The sequence below is a fragment of the Vanessa atalanta genome, chromosome 29 (genome assembly GCF_905147765.1).
Source record: "Vanessa atalanta chromosome 29, ilVanAtal1.2, whole genome shotgun sequence".
Taxonomy (NCBI): Eukaryota; Metazoa; Arthropoda; class Insecta; order Lepidoptera; family Nymphalidae; genus Vanessa; species Vanessa atalanta.
Window position 1 is genome coordinate 2500914 of NC_061899.1, and position 18343 is coordinate 2519256.

General features: G+C 34.7%; 1 protein-coding gene across 1 annotated transcript; it reads left to right on the top strand.

The window, feature by feature from the left end:
- Positions 1-971: 971 nt before the first annotated feature.
- LOC125074947 lies at positions 972-17036 on the top strand. Its single transcript, XM_047686432.1, has 10 exons — positions 972-1094; positions 1817-1843; positions 2458-2661; positions 3462-3635; positions 10799-10840; positions 11915-12064; positions 13531-13758; positions 15103-15156; positions 16077-16177; positions 16653-17036. The coding sequence occupies exons 1-10, from the start codon at positions 1052-1054 to the stop codon at positions 17034-17036; spliced, it is 1407 nt and encodes a 468-aa protein (XP_047542388.1). The 5' UTR covers positions 972-1051.
- Positions 17037-18343: the final 1307 nt, after the last annotated feature.

Genomic DNA, 18343 nt, shown 5'->3' on the forward strand with positions numbered 1-18343 from the left:
TTGTGCCTGTGATTACACTGGCTCACTCACCCTTCTAACCGGAACACGACAATACAGTGTACTGTTATTTGGCGGTAGAATATCTGATGAGTGGGTGGTACCTACCCAGAAGGGCTAGCACAAAGCCCTACCACCAAGTAAAAGCTTTTGATGTTAGTAAAGAAAATAAATTATAGTTTTATTAAAGTCATTTTTAACCTACGCTGCCTTTATACTTAATTTACATCAAAATATTTAGTGTCTAGTTGGTAAACAAAATTGCAAGTTTATAATACATTTTAGATTTAATTAAATGAAGTAAAATCTCTAACTACACAATGAGGTTAAAAATTGGAATATTTATTAAAAACAAATTCCCTTTAATGTTTTATTTAAAAAAAGTCTTGTTAGTTTGGAGGAGGAAAAATCCCCCAAAATCATCAAGTTAGGAAACTGCTTTTGCGCAACATCTGCCACACGACTAATATTGTCAAACAGTCGGCTTGTCTACAAGTCAACATTGTGAGATTAGGAGAGGCACACATAGACTCGACTCTGACGAATCAAGTTCAATGGTACCAGTAACATGGAGAAGTAGGGGAGTCCTCCAATCAGCGCAATCGGTGACAACAAACATCCGGCCTGACGAACAACACACACTAGCTTTCGTTTGAAGGACTCTTCGAGCAAGTAGCCGGGGTAATCGAGGCAACTGGTATCGACAGGACGGAGTATTTGCGTTACCGTAAGAAACAACATTGCTGACCGTGCTGCTCGAGATTATGGTGGACAGCATTGAGTCCCCGGATGTTAGTGAACTATAACACTTTAAAACACTATTACTTGTTATGACGTATTCATTTAAAATATTATTAGCAAAAAATATTTTAAATTAATACGTCATAAATATAGATTATAACAAGTTTAGTCATACAAGTAATTCGTTAACGCCCCCCGCCCCTTCCTAACAGAATCATCGGCCGCTAAATATAATTACGTGATTATTGTCCTGTTTAATTTATTAAAGTTACGTGTTTATAATTGTATTACTTAGTAGACGTACGCAATAGATATGTTTTCAAAGTTGTATTTTTTTAATATATTTATCACAATTGGTAAGTTATTTTTAATCACTTAAAATTCAATTAATGTGAATATATAATTTAGTTATGATAAATCTTTGGTACACAAAGAGATAACAAATAAAGTCTGTGCTATACAAAATGGTAATTAAATGCGTATTCGTTTATTAATTTTATTTGTGAATTCGTCATGTTTTGGATACAGTATGAAGATTTTTTCGGTAAGCTTAGATTATACGAATAAATTAAAAATATTTCTGTTGAATAAACTATATATTTGATTTGAATCACTGGGTCAAGATGACTCCTCCTGCAAAATAAATTGCTGATGAGAAATGCCCGTGTAATGGGCAAAAGCTCTAGGCCCGTCCTTGATCTCAGTACAAACCAATCAGGAAAGACTCAATCAGTCCTAACCAACATGAACGATTGGCTGTCGAAAAGACCACTTTAAAAGCTTAAAATTTGATCTTGAAACTTGTTCGTGGGTTGTTTAGGCTAGGTTATTTATTCCTTATTAGGATGGTCTTTGAAATAAGGCAGCTAGGCAGGCATTGTATGAAATATTCAATATGTCTTTTATCGCCAATGCCCAACCGACCTCAGAGCTAAGATGTTATGGCCCTTGCACCTTTAGTTATCACCCTTCAAACTAGAGCACAAAAATACTACGCATTGCAGTTAGGCAGTAGAACATCAGATCTTTATGAAGAGATGATAAGAGTATCAATTAATTATATAATTTGTTTTTTCAGTGACTTGTGCGGACCAACAAAATAAAGGTAAGTGTAAGAATTACTGGTACGTATGAGGAAAGCTAAATCAATCAGTTAACTTGCCGTAAGGAGACTAACATGTGTAGGATATTCTGATATCTACCAGATAATCGTGGTGGAATCAGCTCAAAACCTTATCCTATAGACAAAAGGAGGTGCTTTTAGCATTCGAGCGTATGGACCCCAACGGCCAATGTCCTGGCCCAATCCAACGTTTATATGGTTTCTTTTGGGAACCAGGGTTACTAGTTGCAATGGTCTAGTGTGCGAAGTATTTGAATATTAACGGGCGTGTATAACAAGAAGACGGACGATAGGTTCAATTATCACCAAGCATGATGCTACACTGGCTCTCTCATCCTTCTAACGACTTCTTCTAAATATAAAAAAAAGATTGAATTATAGCACTAGTATGACTGTTAAGAACGCGGTACCTTCAAAATGAGTTCCATATGCGGCTTGGCTTGGCCACCTGGTGGGAAGTAGTCTCCAGTGCCCATTGCCACATTTGTGCCATAATTTTTTTTGATATATTCCTGCATCCCAAGCCTTGGGACCTGAAATATTATGTGTAGTAGTGCCTGTATTCCAAATAATAAGCAGTTTAAATATATTTTCAGGTAGATTAATAATAGAAATAAATGGCAAAGTTATCGGTGGTGGTAAATCTGTTACCAATGGGAATAGCAGCAGCACCATAAACATAATACGATTCAACATCACAAATAACGAAAATGAAAAATTGAGATTCACCTGCAAATACGAATATGAATCCGGTGAATATCATATGATGTTGTGGATGGTAGACAATAAAATAATCGCTGGTAAGATATATTTTATTAATAATAATGTGAACGGTCAGATAGCCTACATGATGGTAAGTCGCCACCTCATAGATGGCGCCGTATGAAATTTTAACCATATCTTACATAACCGATGCACCGCCAGTAGCTACCGTTGAAATTTTATGTCCCTTGTGCCTTTTTTTTATGATATAGGGGGCAAACGAGCAGGAGGCTCACCTGATGGAAAGTGATTACCACCGCCCATGGACATCTGCAACACCAGGGGGGTTACAGGTGCGTTGCCGGCATTTAAGAAATAAGTACGCACTTTTCTTGAAGGTTCCCAAGTCGTATCGGTTCGGAAAAACCGCCGGCGAAAGCTGGTTCCACGGCGTGGTTGTGCGAGGCAGAAAATGCCGTTTTGGATTTACGGACATCTAAGTGGTGCGGGTGAAATTTAGAATTTTGTCGAGATGTCCGAAGGTGAAATTCAGCTGCCGGGATTAATCCAAACAATTCCTCGGAACACTCCCCGTGGAAAATTCGGTAGAAGATGCAGAGTTATCCAACATCTCTACGCAACGCCAAAGGATCGAGCAGATCAGAAAGGGCTTGATCGTCGATAATTCGAGCTGCCTGTACTTACACTGGCTCATTTAAATTTCAAGGTGATAGAATATCTGATGAGTGTATGATACTTACTCAGCCGAGCTTATATAAAGCCCTACACCCAAATTTACTTTAACAATTAACTCTTATCGACCTGACCCGAGATTTCAATCTCAAGATTTGAAGACATACATACGGAATATTATTCTAAAATTATTTTACAATTTCAGAAAAATGTGTAGGACCGTATCCAGCTCATGACAGCTTAACTATATGGCCTGACTTAACTGAATGGACTCCAACATCTCTCCAATGTCAAATATACGCTAAAAGTAATGATGTTAAAAAGTGTACCAGGAAGCCGCAGACGTCCGTAGCCATTTTGAAATATTTCCCTAAAGAAAGTAAGTATCAACTTTAAATCATAATATTTGATTGAATAGAGCTCTCAAGACCTAGGAGATATACACTAAGTTTGATCTCTATGTCACCACTTAGAGACCCTTAAATCTAGGACGGATGGTATGGATGACAAATGGCCCAAAGGCATAAATCTTTGTTGGCTTATTTTGGTATCAAATGTTTGTGTATTATACTATGTTGTATTGTATGATTCCCGAAAATAAATAAATGATCACCACCCATAGACAATGGCGCTGTTAAACATAAGAACAATTTCTTACCTCATCTAAACTCTACTAACTTAAGAACTAAGAGTGATGTTTCATCCCTTGCGCAGAGGGACCAGGTTTAAATGGGTGTGGGTAACTACGGAGTTACACTGGCACATCATCTTTAAATGAAAAACAATAATGGAATGGTTAATATTTCATTCGGACACTATTGCCTATGGGCGATGGTGACCTACCATCGGGTGGCCGATTTGCTCTTCCGTCTATCTATACCATAAAAAAAACTATTTATATAAACTAATTTGAATATGGAATTCAAAGTAAAACAAATATAGTATAGAGTTATAAACAAATATAATATAGAGTTAGTTACACATGCCTCTGACTCCAATACCACCTTGCAGGAGTCTGAAGCTAATCATACCTATATGAATTCACATAAAAAGATAAAAAAATACATAAAATTAAATAAATTCATTAAAAAACAAAAAAAATAATTAGTAATACTTATAAATATCAATATGTATACAAAATGAGAAAAGACCGGTCACATTTAATTAATAAAGTAAAATCATGTAATAATAAGTTGCAAAATAATAAATTGATATATGACAATAACATTGAACATCTGCAACTAGAAATTTCTAGCCTCCAGAGATCTTTAGAATTTGTGAATAAAAAATATGACTTGGCTCAAAAACAGATAGAGGAACATATACATGCAGCCAACAATCTTCTTGAGCTATGCACCTCTAACTTGGAAAAATTTGAATCGTTATCAAAGGAATCCATGTGTAACTGTTTGCATGCTCAAGAAGATGAGTTGGCCTCTGCTAACACTAATATTAACACAGTGTCCCAACCTCTCAAGTTGAGTCAATGTTCACCAGGGTTCCACAACCACAATAAACTGGGGTTAGAAATAAATATAAATAAAAATGTTAAAAATGTTATAGTAGTATCTGACAAGTTAGGTCAGGGCTTTGGCTCAATACTAAAAAATGAGATAAAAAATGTAGTCAATACATGCTCACCCGGGGCAACCTATCAGTACCAAATAAATAAGATAAGTTCTATGCATCTGGATTCCAATAATATAGTTGTATTAATGCATGGAGACAGCTTGTCTCTGAACAAAAATAATCTAATTAAGGATATAAAATTATTATGTGAAATTCAAAATCAAAAGAAATGCAAATTTATAATTAGTACATTTCCATATTCACATACCTTGACAGATGCACAGAATTTACATATTTATGACTTAAATGTATCTTTATACAATTTGACCCGACATTGTAGCAATGATTTTATGTTATTTGACATTAATAAATTCATATATAGATTTAAGTTGACAGAGGGTACTATGTACCTACCAATAAAATCGAGAAGACAAATTGGTAACCTAATTGCTCACAATATCAATAATTATTTTATGCCTAATGTTACCAAGGATCATATGCATAATAAAAATAACAATTTAATTTATATTAACACTGATAAAAGTAATTTAAATTGAATTTTAAGACAAAAGAGGTAGTCTCTGGCTCAAGTATTATTAATACTAATATTAATTTACTTAATAGTAATTTAACCTTGGATAAATTCCTAAATCTTAAAATTAGAAATAATCAAATTAATAATAATAGTAAACTTGTAAACCTGGTGCACCAAAACATTCAAGGAATGACAGGAAAAGATTTAGAAATTGAGTTATTCACAAGCAGTAATGCCATTGATATTTTATGTATAACAGAACATTGGCTTGTAAATTATCAGTTTATGTTTAACTTTAGTGGTCACCAGATGGCTAGTATGTTCAATAGAAAAAAAGCTATACGTGGTGGCTCATTAATACTTATTAAGAAAAATCTAAAATTTAAAGAACGTAAGGATGTTGTGAGCCTTTCTATTGAGCAGACTATTGAAATAGCCTGTGCAGAGCTTGAGCATGTCATTGTTGTATGCGTATACAGACCTCCTAGCGGGTTATATGAAGCATTTGAGAAAATATTGGAAAGTGCATTATTGAAATTATCTGGATCAAGTAAATATATTTTTATTTGTGGTGACTTCAACATAAATTTATTAGAAAACTGTAGCACAAGTATTAGATTCAGATCATTATTATATTCATATAACCTCATTAACTTATTCTTAGAGCCAACTAGAATCACTGAATCCACTGGAACATGTATTGACAACATATTTACCAACTGTGTACCTAATCATAAATGTATTATAAATATGTTAAGTTCTGATCATTGTGGACAGTTGGCTTCATTTAATTCGCAAATAAATAACAATGCTAAGGATTTAAAACAGACATTTGTTCCAATCAATTTGTATCGAATTGAGAAGTTCAGAAGTAATATCATGGCAAAGCTCTCATATTTACAATTAAATGATAATTCTAATGAGCTTTATAACAATTTTTTTAAATTAATTAAAACAGAATTTAATGCCATATTTACTTCCAAGACAGTCTATTCTAGGAATTTTCTTAAATTTAATGATTGGGCGACTGTCGGAATTCACAAGAGTAGGCAGAGGTTGTATGAACTTTATAGTGAAAGATCATACAACCGGTCTTTTTCATTTATCAGTTATGTTAGTGCCTACTCTAAACTATTCAAACGTGTATGTCATACAGTTAAATCATTGCATATAAAAAAAAAAATTATTGAGGCACCTGATAAAATTAAAATGACATGGAAAATTATTAATTGTGAAACTGGAAGAGTCAAAAATAACATCTCCGACTTTAGCTTATCTATTGACAACAATTTATTTTCCTCAGATCGGGATGTTGCAACTGTTTTTGAAAATTTTTTTGCTGACATTCCATTTTCGACAACTAACTCATTAAATTCCTCTCCTACCGTTGCTGAATCATTATTAAAAAACCATGTGGAAGAATGTAATATTAGCTTTAAATTTAATACAGTAAGTGTAAGTGATGTAATAAGTTCCTTCAGATCACTAGATATTAAGAAAACGGCCGATCTGTGGGGGATCTCTGTCAAGATAGTCAATTCAATAATTGATGTAATCGCACCCTACCTTGTCACTATATTTAATAAATGTGTCCTTAGTGGCGTGTTTCCTGACCTCATGAAACATAGTAGAGTATTACCAATATTTAAATCAGGTAGTACATCAGACCCCAACAACTATAGGCCCATCTCTGTACTACCAACTCTTAGCAAGATCTTTGAAAAGTTATTACTAAATCAAATGCTAGTACATTTTAACAATAACAAGTTGCTACACAAGAAACAATTTGGATTTACAAGGGGTCGCTCGACAACTGACGCTGGTGTTGAGCTCGTTAAAAATATTTACAGGGCCTGGGAGGAGTCACAGGATGCCTTAGGGATATTTTGTGATTTATCTAAGGCCTTTGATTGTGTGCAACACGAAACTTTGGTCAGGAAGCTACGTCATTATGGAATTAGGGACACTGCACTCAGTCTTCTGATTTCGTATCTGAGCAAGCGCATTCAGAGGGTTGATGTAAATGGAAAGAGATCTCCCGGGTCTCCAGTTACTGAGGGGGTCCCTCAAGGATCAATTCTTGGACCATTTCTCTTCCTTGTTTATATAAATGACCTGCCATATCTCCTAGGTGATAAACTCGAGATAGTATTGTTTGCTGATGATACTTCTTTAATTTTTAAAATAAAAAGACGTCTTTCAATATATGACGATGTGAACAATACTCTCTCTGAAATAGTAAATTGGTTTAGTGTTAATAATTTAATGTTAAATAGTAAAAAGACTAAATGTATTAAATTCACTACTCCCAATGTAAGATGTGTCAAAACAAGTGTACGTTTAAACGGGGAAGCATTAGATGTTTTAGAATCTACAGAGTTCCTTGGTATGACAATAGACTCTAAGCTCCAATGGGGCCCCCATATAAATAAATTGGCGAATAGACTTAGCTCTGCAGCCTATGCGGTAAAAAAAATTAGACTTTTGACTGATGTGGATACGGCACGCCTTGTGTACTTCAGTTATTTCCATAGTATAATGTCGTATGGCATCCTACTCTGGGGTAATGCAGCTGACATTAATACTATTTTTGTACTGCAGAAGAGGGCTATTCGTGCAATTTATAACCTGGTCCCAAAAGATTCGTTAAAAGGTAAATTTAAAGAAATTAAAATAATGACTGTCGCTTCTCAATTTGTTTTTGATAATGTTATGTATGTACGCAAAAACATAAATGATTTTCCCAGAAATTGTGACGTACATTCTATTAACACTAGGAACAAGAATAAACTTGTTACTCCAAGTACCCGATTACACAGGGTTAGTAACTCTTTTTTGGGGCAACGTATACGTTTTTACAACAGGATCCCAGAAAACGTTCAAAATTATTCAATTATAAAATTCAAAAGAGTCGTTAAAGAGCGTTTGTGTGCTAAAGGATATTACAACACTAATGACTTTTTAGTTGACTGCACACCTTGGGAATGAAATGATCGCCTCCAGGCTGTTTCAAACAACTAAAATATACTTATCATTGTACCTACATGGAAAATGGTTAAAAAAAAAATGAAAAAAAATATATCCCGCTGAGTTTCTTTCGCCGGTTCTTCTCAGGTCCGAGGTGCTAAATTCCGAACCGGTGGTAGATTTTTGACAATCAATAAGCAAGTGCAAACACTTCTATATTGAATAAAGATTTTTGACTTTGACTTTGATATATCAAATCTGTATACTCGCCAGTATTCAATATCGCCATTTTCATAGGTAAGCCTGACGTCACACTATGCCTAAATGATACTTACCTGATCAGGGAAATTGTTTAAGTAGTTACAGTTTACCATTGTGAATCTTATGTTACACTTGCCATCATACAAGCATTAGTCTAAATTCTCCAAAAAGTTTCATAGTCAACGTTAGTACGTAAACATGATTCATATTAAGGAAAAAAGGATGAATTTATTCCTAATTACTATATAAGTATGTTGAGTTATTAATTTTCATATACAATCCATATGTTGAATAATATTGCCAAGCGAAATAGACACTTATTGTTTTGATAATTCAAGACGAGAATTGTGCTTATTGGACGCAAATATTAATCGCTCAATATTCGACGCATTGTACAGGAAATAGTCGTTGTAAGATTTACGGAATAATGTTAAGTAGAATTAAAGGTCACATACATACATACATATATAAGTGAAGTATTAAAATAATTATTTAAAAAGTTAATGTGCTATAATGGTGAACAGTTTATTTGCACTGTTATGTTTGGCACTATGCACAAGTGAGTATAAAATTGGTAATATTTTCCAAAAAGATTCAGTATCATTACACAGCGTAATCACAGGCACAAGGGACGTAACATCTTAGTTCCCAAAGTTGGTGGCGCATAGGTGATGTAAGGAAAGGTTAATATTTCTTACAGCGCCTTTGTCTATGGGCCATATGCTCGTCCGCCAACCAATTCCATAAAAAAAAGTATAAGACGAAGTCGCTTACCGCTGTTAGATCTTTAAAACTACGCAAAGGATTTTGATGCGGTATTTTTTAATAGATAGAGTGATCCAAGAGCAAGGTTTATATCTAATATTTTATTATCTAATACTGGCATAACCTATTCGAGAAACACTGATAATTTTAGAGGTTTCTAATGTGATGTAAATAAACACGTTTCTTTGCGCTTACATTGCAAACGCTGGCTGAACCGTACGAAATGATCAAAATAATGTACCACAGTATTGTACACCTTAAAAAGGTCTACAAAAGGTCCGATGGTATATGTCTATGTCTTAGGAATAACCCACAATAACCACTTTTTATCCTTTACTTTTTACGTGAAATAACGGCTTATTTACGAAGTGATTTTAAGCAATACATGCGTTAATCCTCCTCCAAATCCAATTAAGTACCTTAAATACATTGTGCATTGGCTCTTATCAGCATGTGATTTTCGGAGATATTACAGATTTAAAATACAGGGACATGGCTTTTTGTATTGTCTTATGATAAAAAAGCTGTGAACTTTGTACATAAAGACATTCTGTAGTATATTTAGTAGAAGCAGGGACGGGTCTCTAGTTCGTTATGTAAATGTAATAACGGAAGCCGTTATTGGACGTTTTTCATGAGTTAGTGTTCCAGTTGGAAGGGTGTATGAGCTAGGTTATTTACAGGCATTAGGCACTGTCTCAGTTCAAAAGATTGGTGGCGTATTGGCGATCTAAGGGTTGGTTAATATTTCTTGTAATGTCAATATCAATTGGTGGTGGTGACCACTTATCATCAGGTCACCAATTCGCTTGACATCCTATTTTAAAAGATATACCACTTCGTTTTATTGCCCTGGTGACAGAATGGCTGTTTAAACTTTCGTCCAGATGAAAGGAATTGCGATGAAATGATCCTAGCATTATTTTCATTCAATGCGGTCATAAAGTTATACAGAAAATTTTCGTTGAAATTAGACACATGCGGGTATCTCAACGATGTTTTAGTACACCGTCGAGAACGAGATGGAAATTCAGTCGTTGCTTGCCTGGGTTTGAACCAGCAATCATCGATTAAGATGCACGCGTTCTTTAAATCGTCCATTAAATTCTAATTGTAAATAATACTAATGTAAATAATTTTTTTGTTCTGACTGATGTTCAATTCGATGGTTAGGTCGTTCTTGGTAATTACTTGAATTACAGTTATACAGTTGGTTGAGGTCCTGGAATAATTTTTCGGAGCTATAAAGGTGATTCGGAGCTTTGTCAAGATATTCTCCGTTGTATCCTGGTCTTGGGAAGTTGGACACATTCCCATGCCTTGAATTACACACTTATGTCCTAAACGTGATTTATTTATGGCGTCCTTTAAGCTGACAGATAGATAGTAGAAACGGAATATATTACATCTAAATTAATTTCTTAATATTTTTTTTCTCATTGCAGATGTTACTGGAACTGTTTCTAAAAGTGCTGAAAAAAGGAATTGTAAGTATTAGTATTAGTTGTTTTAACAATCAAGTATTTATTGTAATTAAGTTTCTATCGGGTATACCGTACGTACTCCTGTACGAAATTATTATTTGGAAAAAAACGTAAACGTCAAACATGGCCGCCCATCAGAGCCATCTCAAGCTAGGGCCCTTGAGACACATGAATTTGGGGAAAACAGCTTTAATTTTAGTAAATATCTAGCAAATACTGAAAAAAATCATTTTTAATTTTACAAAGTCGTCTGCCATGTAGAAGCAATTTTCTTATAGCCAGGCAGGCAGTTTAGTTTCAAATAAACGGTGCAGTAATTTTCGGAATTTCTTAGGAATCTGATTGTTGGTACAATCTTATGGCACGTCTTAGCTTTCAACTTTTAATATCGCCTATCGTCACTAGCATTTTGATTATTATGTTGGTTATTTCTTACAAATATGGCAATTTTGAAAATATACATACCAACGTGTGAGACGAATTGTTGGTTCTTCGGGGCCCCCTCAGGATTTGGGCCGTACGTGTCCCGTGTGTATGATAAAGACGGTAATGCTGCCCATTGAACTTCATGTCATTGAATTATATGGATTTAATATCGAAATATTTTGATTATACCAATTATGAAATACAAATTTTACGGAATTTAAAATCATTATTTTTAATCGATCCACTCATCAGATATTCTTCCGTCAAACAGCAATACTCAGTATTGTTGTGTTCCAGTTTGAAGCTGAGCGAACTAGCTATAGGCACAGAGTTAGCTCAAAGCATAAGGTTGGATCGTTTCTTGGGAACCGATTTGCTAAAAAGGGATTTGTTAACTCGATTAGAACATGAACTTCTGCCCGGTAGTTTCAATTTTAATGTAATATTTTGAAATTAAAATAGCAGACGTTAAAAAAACGCCTGCCCTGTTCCCGTAAACTTGTCTAGGGATATAAGTACAGTTCCCCAGCTTTGTGACGCATCGGAAGTCGATATTTTATGTGATTTCTGCCAATCTGCTTACTAGCTTTTAATAAATAAATTACTAAAACATAAAACATCAATGAATACGTCATTTATTTTATTTTCCAGCAATTTCAATATCAGGTCTCAACGAGTCAAATATTTTACCTACTTATGGAAAGAGTAGTGTACGTTATAAGTACAGAGATGGCGATATACTACAGTTGAACTGCACCTCCCAACTCTCCTCGGGATATTTCTATATGAAATGGTCAAAAAGTAAGTTACAAATAAAAAAACAAATGAATATCCTTTATTTTATAAATTGAATTATTTATTTAGTGTGTTTATTTGGATATTTTGACACGACGTTGAGTCTTAGTAAGATAATTAAATATTCGCCATTACTGATGACCATTTATCGTCAGATGGACTATTTGCTTTTAAATATTTTTTTTTTTTTTTACATTAACAGCCTGTAAATTTCCCACTGCTGGGCTAAGGCTTCTCCCATTGAGGAGAAGGTTTGAAGCATATTTCACCACGCTTCTCCAATGCAGGTCGATGGAATACATATGTGGCAGAAATTCGTTGAAATTAGACACATGCAGGTTTCCTCTCGATGTTTTCCTTCACCGCCGAGCACGTGATGAATTATAAACACAAATTAAGCACATGAAAATTCAGTGGTACTTGCCTGGGCTTGAACCCGAAATCATCGGTTATGATGCACGCGTTCTAACCACTGGGCCATCTCGGTTCAAATATCATTTAAATGATAACGTAGTGTTGAGACAGAATTCTTTGATTTCTATACAGGATAAATAATAAGTAATTTGTATTCACTTACTTATTTATATAATGTAGCCGTTGAAACACAGTAACTACCTGTTTTCTGCCGGTTATTCTCGGTTGAATCTGCATTTAAAAGCGTAACTTTAAATTTATTATGATTGTGTAAAACGAAGACTCAGAAGTGCTCGAAAGAATCTACTTGAATAAAGGCCGAGTTTCATACATATATTATAAATACGAACTGTAACTCTGTCTGTCTGTAAACTTAACTGAATTTGATGAAATTTGCTATGAAGCAATCTTGAAACCCAAGAAAGGAAATAAACTACTTATTATTTATTTTGACGACCTCCGTGGTTGAGTAGTGTGTACACCGGTTTTCATGGGTACGCCACTCCGAGGTCTCGTGTTCGATTCCCGGCCGAGTCGAGGTAGAAAAAGTTCATTAGATTTCCATATTGTCTTGGGTCTGGGTGTTTGTGGTACCGTCGTTACTTCTGATTTTCCATAACACAAGTGCTTTAGCCACTTACATTGGGATCAGAGTAATGTATGTGATGTTGTCCAATTTCGACCGCTCTTCTAACACAGGATCGAAAACTATTTCTATAATAAATACTTATAAAAGTTACGTTTCCTTAGTAAAGACATAAATTAAAAACTTATCTAATTAAAAAAAAAAATTGAGCAAAATAAGAACCGAAATTATTATACATTTTATTTAATAACAATTATTCAAATAACATGGTTATTTTTATTACTGACAATATTTAAAATGGGATATTTACCATGTTTTTTATTTTTATTTCGACATTATCTACGAATGTCTTGTTCACGAGTCTCGTGAAAAACATGGTAAATATACCGTTTTAAATACTGTTAATTACTAACAATTTTTAAATACGAATTTGTATAAAAAAATTGCTAACTTTTCAATAAACATATTACAGATGGCGTCGAACTCGCTAATAAGAACATAACCAAAGACGTACTAACGGAACTACCTGTGGTCATACCATTGAGTAAACACGACGACAAAACGATTATTCAGTGTAGTGTTATAGAATTTACTGATAATCCACAAAAAATTAATAAAAACAAAACTATTGAATTAGTCTACGAATCGGATGATGAAGGGTCTATCGTTACTACCGAAGGGGCAGATACGACTGATAATGGTACGTATACTTAATTTATACTATAAAAGCTGTCAGAGTTGAGAACGCGTTGAAAAAAATATGGATCAGAAGTTGGTAGTAAAGTCGTATGAGGTTAGGAATTGTCAATCGTAGCTGTCACGGACACGAAGATAGTAAAGTTGGGTAGTTCGCACGTGACATTGGCGAAAAATCTGTGCCTTTTTGGCACCAATAAAAGCAAGAAAAAAGAGAAAAGTTGGGTAGTATGTTTTAGTTCTCTTGTAGTGCGATACTCTATCTAGATATTTTAACTTTGCCGTTTCATAGATTCAAGTCATTTTTAAAAATTACATCGGTAAAGAAGGCATATTATTCGATATAAGATTATATAGATGATAAAAAAGCGTTGAGTTAATGCTTGATGACTTCCAGGCAGTACATAACATACATATATAATTGTATTCAACTAACATGACTGTATATTTAAATTTTGAAAAAGAGTAACTATTGAATTTCTTGCCGGTTCTTCTCGGTAGAATCTACATTCCGAACCGGTGGTAGCTTTACTTTAAATAGTTTGTTAAATGACGATTCAAAAGTGCTTGTTTGTTGCCTACTTGAATAAAGTATATTTTGATTTAAAAAACGAAAGTTTGTTCCAAAGGTAGAAGGGATAAAAAAACATTAAGTTTAGTTAATCCAGGCGATTTTCTAATAGCACTGCTATGTTATGCACTAAAAGAGTTCTTGAATAATCTATCTTTATTTATAATACAACTCTATTCATCTTTATCTATTTAATTTAATTTTGTTATGGCAACATTGCTGTAGAACGCTTTCAGAGTTCTTTCTCTCGAGTCCGTAATGTACGCAAACGCCACGAATTTTTGATCTCAATTAAGGTGGGTGGACCATGGACGGCCACGCTCCTTTGAAGGCCAACTATTGAAAAGTCGTAGTTATTGACATGTAAAGATATATTCCTTCTGTTATACACTAAGATGCATCAAAATCAAGGTCACAGATGCAGCGGCAAGGCACATGATTGAGTTTGAGTTTGAGTTCAAGGGTAAAACGGGACCCTATTACTAAGACTCCGCTGTCCGTCCGTCTGTCCGTAAGTCACCAAGCTGTTCTCAAGAACCATAATAGTTAGACGGTTACAATTTTTACAGATCATGTATTTCTGTTGCCGCTTTAAAAACAAATAACTAAAAAACAGAATAAAATAAATATTTAAGAGGGCACCCGAACAACAGACATGATTTTTTGCCGTTTGTTATAGATAATGGTACGAAAGCCTTCGTGCGCAAGTCCTACTCGCACTTGGCCGGTTTATATTTTTTTAATGCTCTCGTAATTTAAACCAAATGTCTATTCCAGCAGTAGCATACAACAGCCAGTTAGAAAACCCCTCTGAAGAAAATAAAGTTATATGTAAGTTACATTTATCACTATAGTCCTTTCCACGAGTCGATCTCCTAGTCAACAAATAACTCGCACCTCATTGGTAGATGCGCTCGGCGAGACAAATCCAACATAAGAAACAAGACAATCAAGGTCACGCGTATTAACCAACGCGTATTAGCGCGCAAGAGCTAAATGTTTTGGGACCTCGTTTCGTGGAATGGATTCTATATATTGGTATTAATTAAAGATTTTTTGATTTGATAATTACATACAGGGCCGGACCGTAAGCTTAGGTGGCCCTGGGCTAGCACTACTTAGGGACCCACCTAAGACATAGCTGAACGTAGACTTGAATTAAATGAATGGGTTTGATTAATTGCAGGGCTCGCAGGGCTGCAAACCATACGATCCGGCCCTGATTACATAGCCTTCCGGCGTATTCTAGTTTGTATCTGCTGGTGAAAAGAGTACTGTCTGTTCTCTTACTCTCATTCTCCCCTACTGGAAAACCAAAGCAAAGACGATCCCACTTTCCAAACTCCTGGTTGGTAATATCGAGAGAAAAACGTATTAAGTTTTTGACCCGACCCGTTGAAGTTTCTACCTTATATATTTTTTTATGATATCGGTAGGCGGACGAGCAAATGGGCCACCTGATCACCACCACCCATACAATGGCGTTGTAAGAAATATTAACCATTCCTTACATCACCAATGCGCCACCAACCTTGGGAACTAAGATGTTACGTCAATTGTGCCTGTAGTTACACTGGCTCATTCACCTTTCAAGCCGCAACACAACAATACTGAATACTGCTGTTTGGCGGTAGAATATCTGATGAGTGGGTGGTCCCTACCCAGGCGGGCTTGCACGTAGCCCTACCACAATGAGACTCGTACTCACCATTAGAATGCTATATACCTAATTAAATATTTTTCATTTACAGATGTAGTTACATTTATTGTGATCGCGATCGTAGCGATTATTATAATCACAATAATTACTATAAGTACTATAAAACATTATAAGAAGAATAAAATGAAAGAGGTAAGTTTTCTTGATTTTCTTCGCTATCCGTGAACTCTGTACTGTAGAACTATTCTGTAACAAGAGACTCGAATCTCGCCGCAAAGAACGAGGGTTAAAATGTCAGAATGTATAAAATTTATAGGATACAAGTATCAAAATGGCGTATAACCATAAGTCGATTGTCAACGTTTCACGATGTAGATACGAAATGAATTCTTACAGAATTGCGATTCTTCGAAAGTATTGTTGCATTTTTACGATATTACAGATATCAATACGACTTTTGACCTGATAATGGCTGTTCGTAATAGCAAACCGTCACCCCACATTTTACCCAAATTACTCAGTGTTCTTTCTCTGAATTCAAACTAACCCTTTACCATATTTCATCAAAAAATCTATTCGGTGTTAAGCTTGAAGATGTAACAGAGAGAAGATTATTAACTTGAAGAGATAGACCGAAAAATAAAGATAAAACAATTTTGGTTTGCAGGACAAAATAACTTTAAACGGTAATTCAGTGGAAACAAGATGGGAGCTTAAATGTTCACCTGAAACATACTCAGATCCGGCTGACGTTATAGGCAACATGAAAAACGCGTGCGCAGTGTACAGCAGTCCGTGCAAGGAGGTTGTGTACACGACACCCATACCAAAAAACTTACGCGTTGTAAATAAAATCGAATATGAAAATTTAAGGACCAAACATCAATTGGATCACAACGATGTCAACGTTAAAACAAACTACGAAAACTCGAATAATTACAACACAACATACGCCAATTTAAATAATAATAATTTCAATAATTATTCAAATACACTATGCAATGGAAATATTGGATCAGATATGTACAGTTATATTGTTGTCGATAAGTAATTATTAAATCTATATTAATAAATGAGTTTTTATTTTTTGGGAACCGAGATGGCCTAGTAGAACGCGTGCATCTTCAAACCCAGGCAAGCACCACTGAGTTATCATGTGCTTAATTTGTGTTTATAACTCATCTCGTGCTCAGCTGTGAAGGAAACATCGTGAGGATGTGGTTAATTTCAACGAAATTCTGCCACATGTGTATTTCACCAACCAGCATTGGAGCAGCGTGGTGGAATATGCTCCATACCTTTTTCTCAAAAGGAGAGGAGACCTTAGCCCAGCAGTGGGAAATTTACAGGCTGATAATGTTATGTAAAAATGTAATGTATTTTTTAATGCCTATCTAATATAACTAGTGGTCGTCTATTGAAATTCTTCGCTTACGTCCCTATGTATGCTTAGATCTTTAAAATTACACAACAGATTTTGATGCGGTTTTTTTGTAATAGATAGATTGATTCTAGAGGAAGGTTTATATGTATGACACATGCACAATGTAGTAGAGAAACACTGATAATTTTAGATGTTGCTAAAGTAATGTCTTAAATAAACACATTTTTTGCGCTTACATTGCAAACGCTGGCTGAACCCCACGAGATAGCAGTTTGTATTGTCTAATGACTGAAAAACTGTGAAGGTTGTAAGATATTCTTTTTTTTTTTTTTTATTATTCTTTATTGTACAAATAAAACATGTACAGAGGGCGGACTTAACGCTATAACAGCATTTTCTGCCAGCCAACCCAGAATAGTGTAGGAGAGTAGTCAGTAGGGTGTGCACAGAAGTTAAAGAATAATTAAAAAAAAATATATACATAGCAATACATGCCTATAAATATATATAATAATAATACAGTACATTTCGATATTATACATAATATATAATACATAAATATACATATACATAATATACATAAATATGCACAAACATATACATATATAAGTACATAAATATTTAACATATATACATAAATATATATATATATGAATCCAATTATGATAATAGTATTTATGAAAAGACATCACATAGTGTTGACAGACGACAAATAAAATTCTTTAAAGAAAGACCACACTGGCGTGCAGTTGGAGAGGCCTATGTCCAGCAGTGGACGAATGCGGGCTGATGTGTGTTGCAACCGTGCGAAGCCGGGGCGAGTCGCTAGTTACTAATAAAATATTAGAAGCTTAGCTGCATATACTTACGAATGTCGTGTTCCAGTTTGAAGGGCGAGTGAGCCAGTTTAACTATAGGCACAAGGTATATGATACCATTAAAACGTCGATTTATTCAAAGAATATAATTATTTA

Coding starts and splice junctions, on each gene's coding strand:
- LOC125074947 (XM_047686432.1), top strand. CDS start 1,052: ATGTTTTCAAAGTTGTATTTTTTTAATATATTTATCACAATTG. Junction 1,844..2,457: donor TGCGGACCAACAAAATAAAG/GTAAGTGTAAGA, acceptor ATATATTTTCAG/GTAGATTAATAATAGAAATA. Junction 3,636..10,798: donor GAAATATTTCCCTAAAGAAA/GTAAGTATCAAC, acceptor TTCTCATTGCAG/ATGTTACTGGAACTGTTTCT.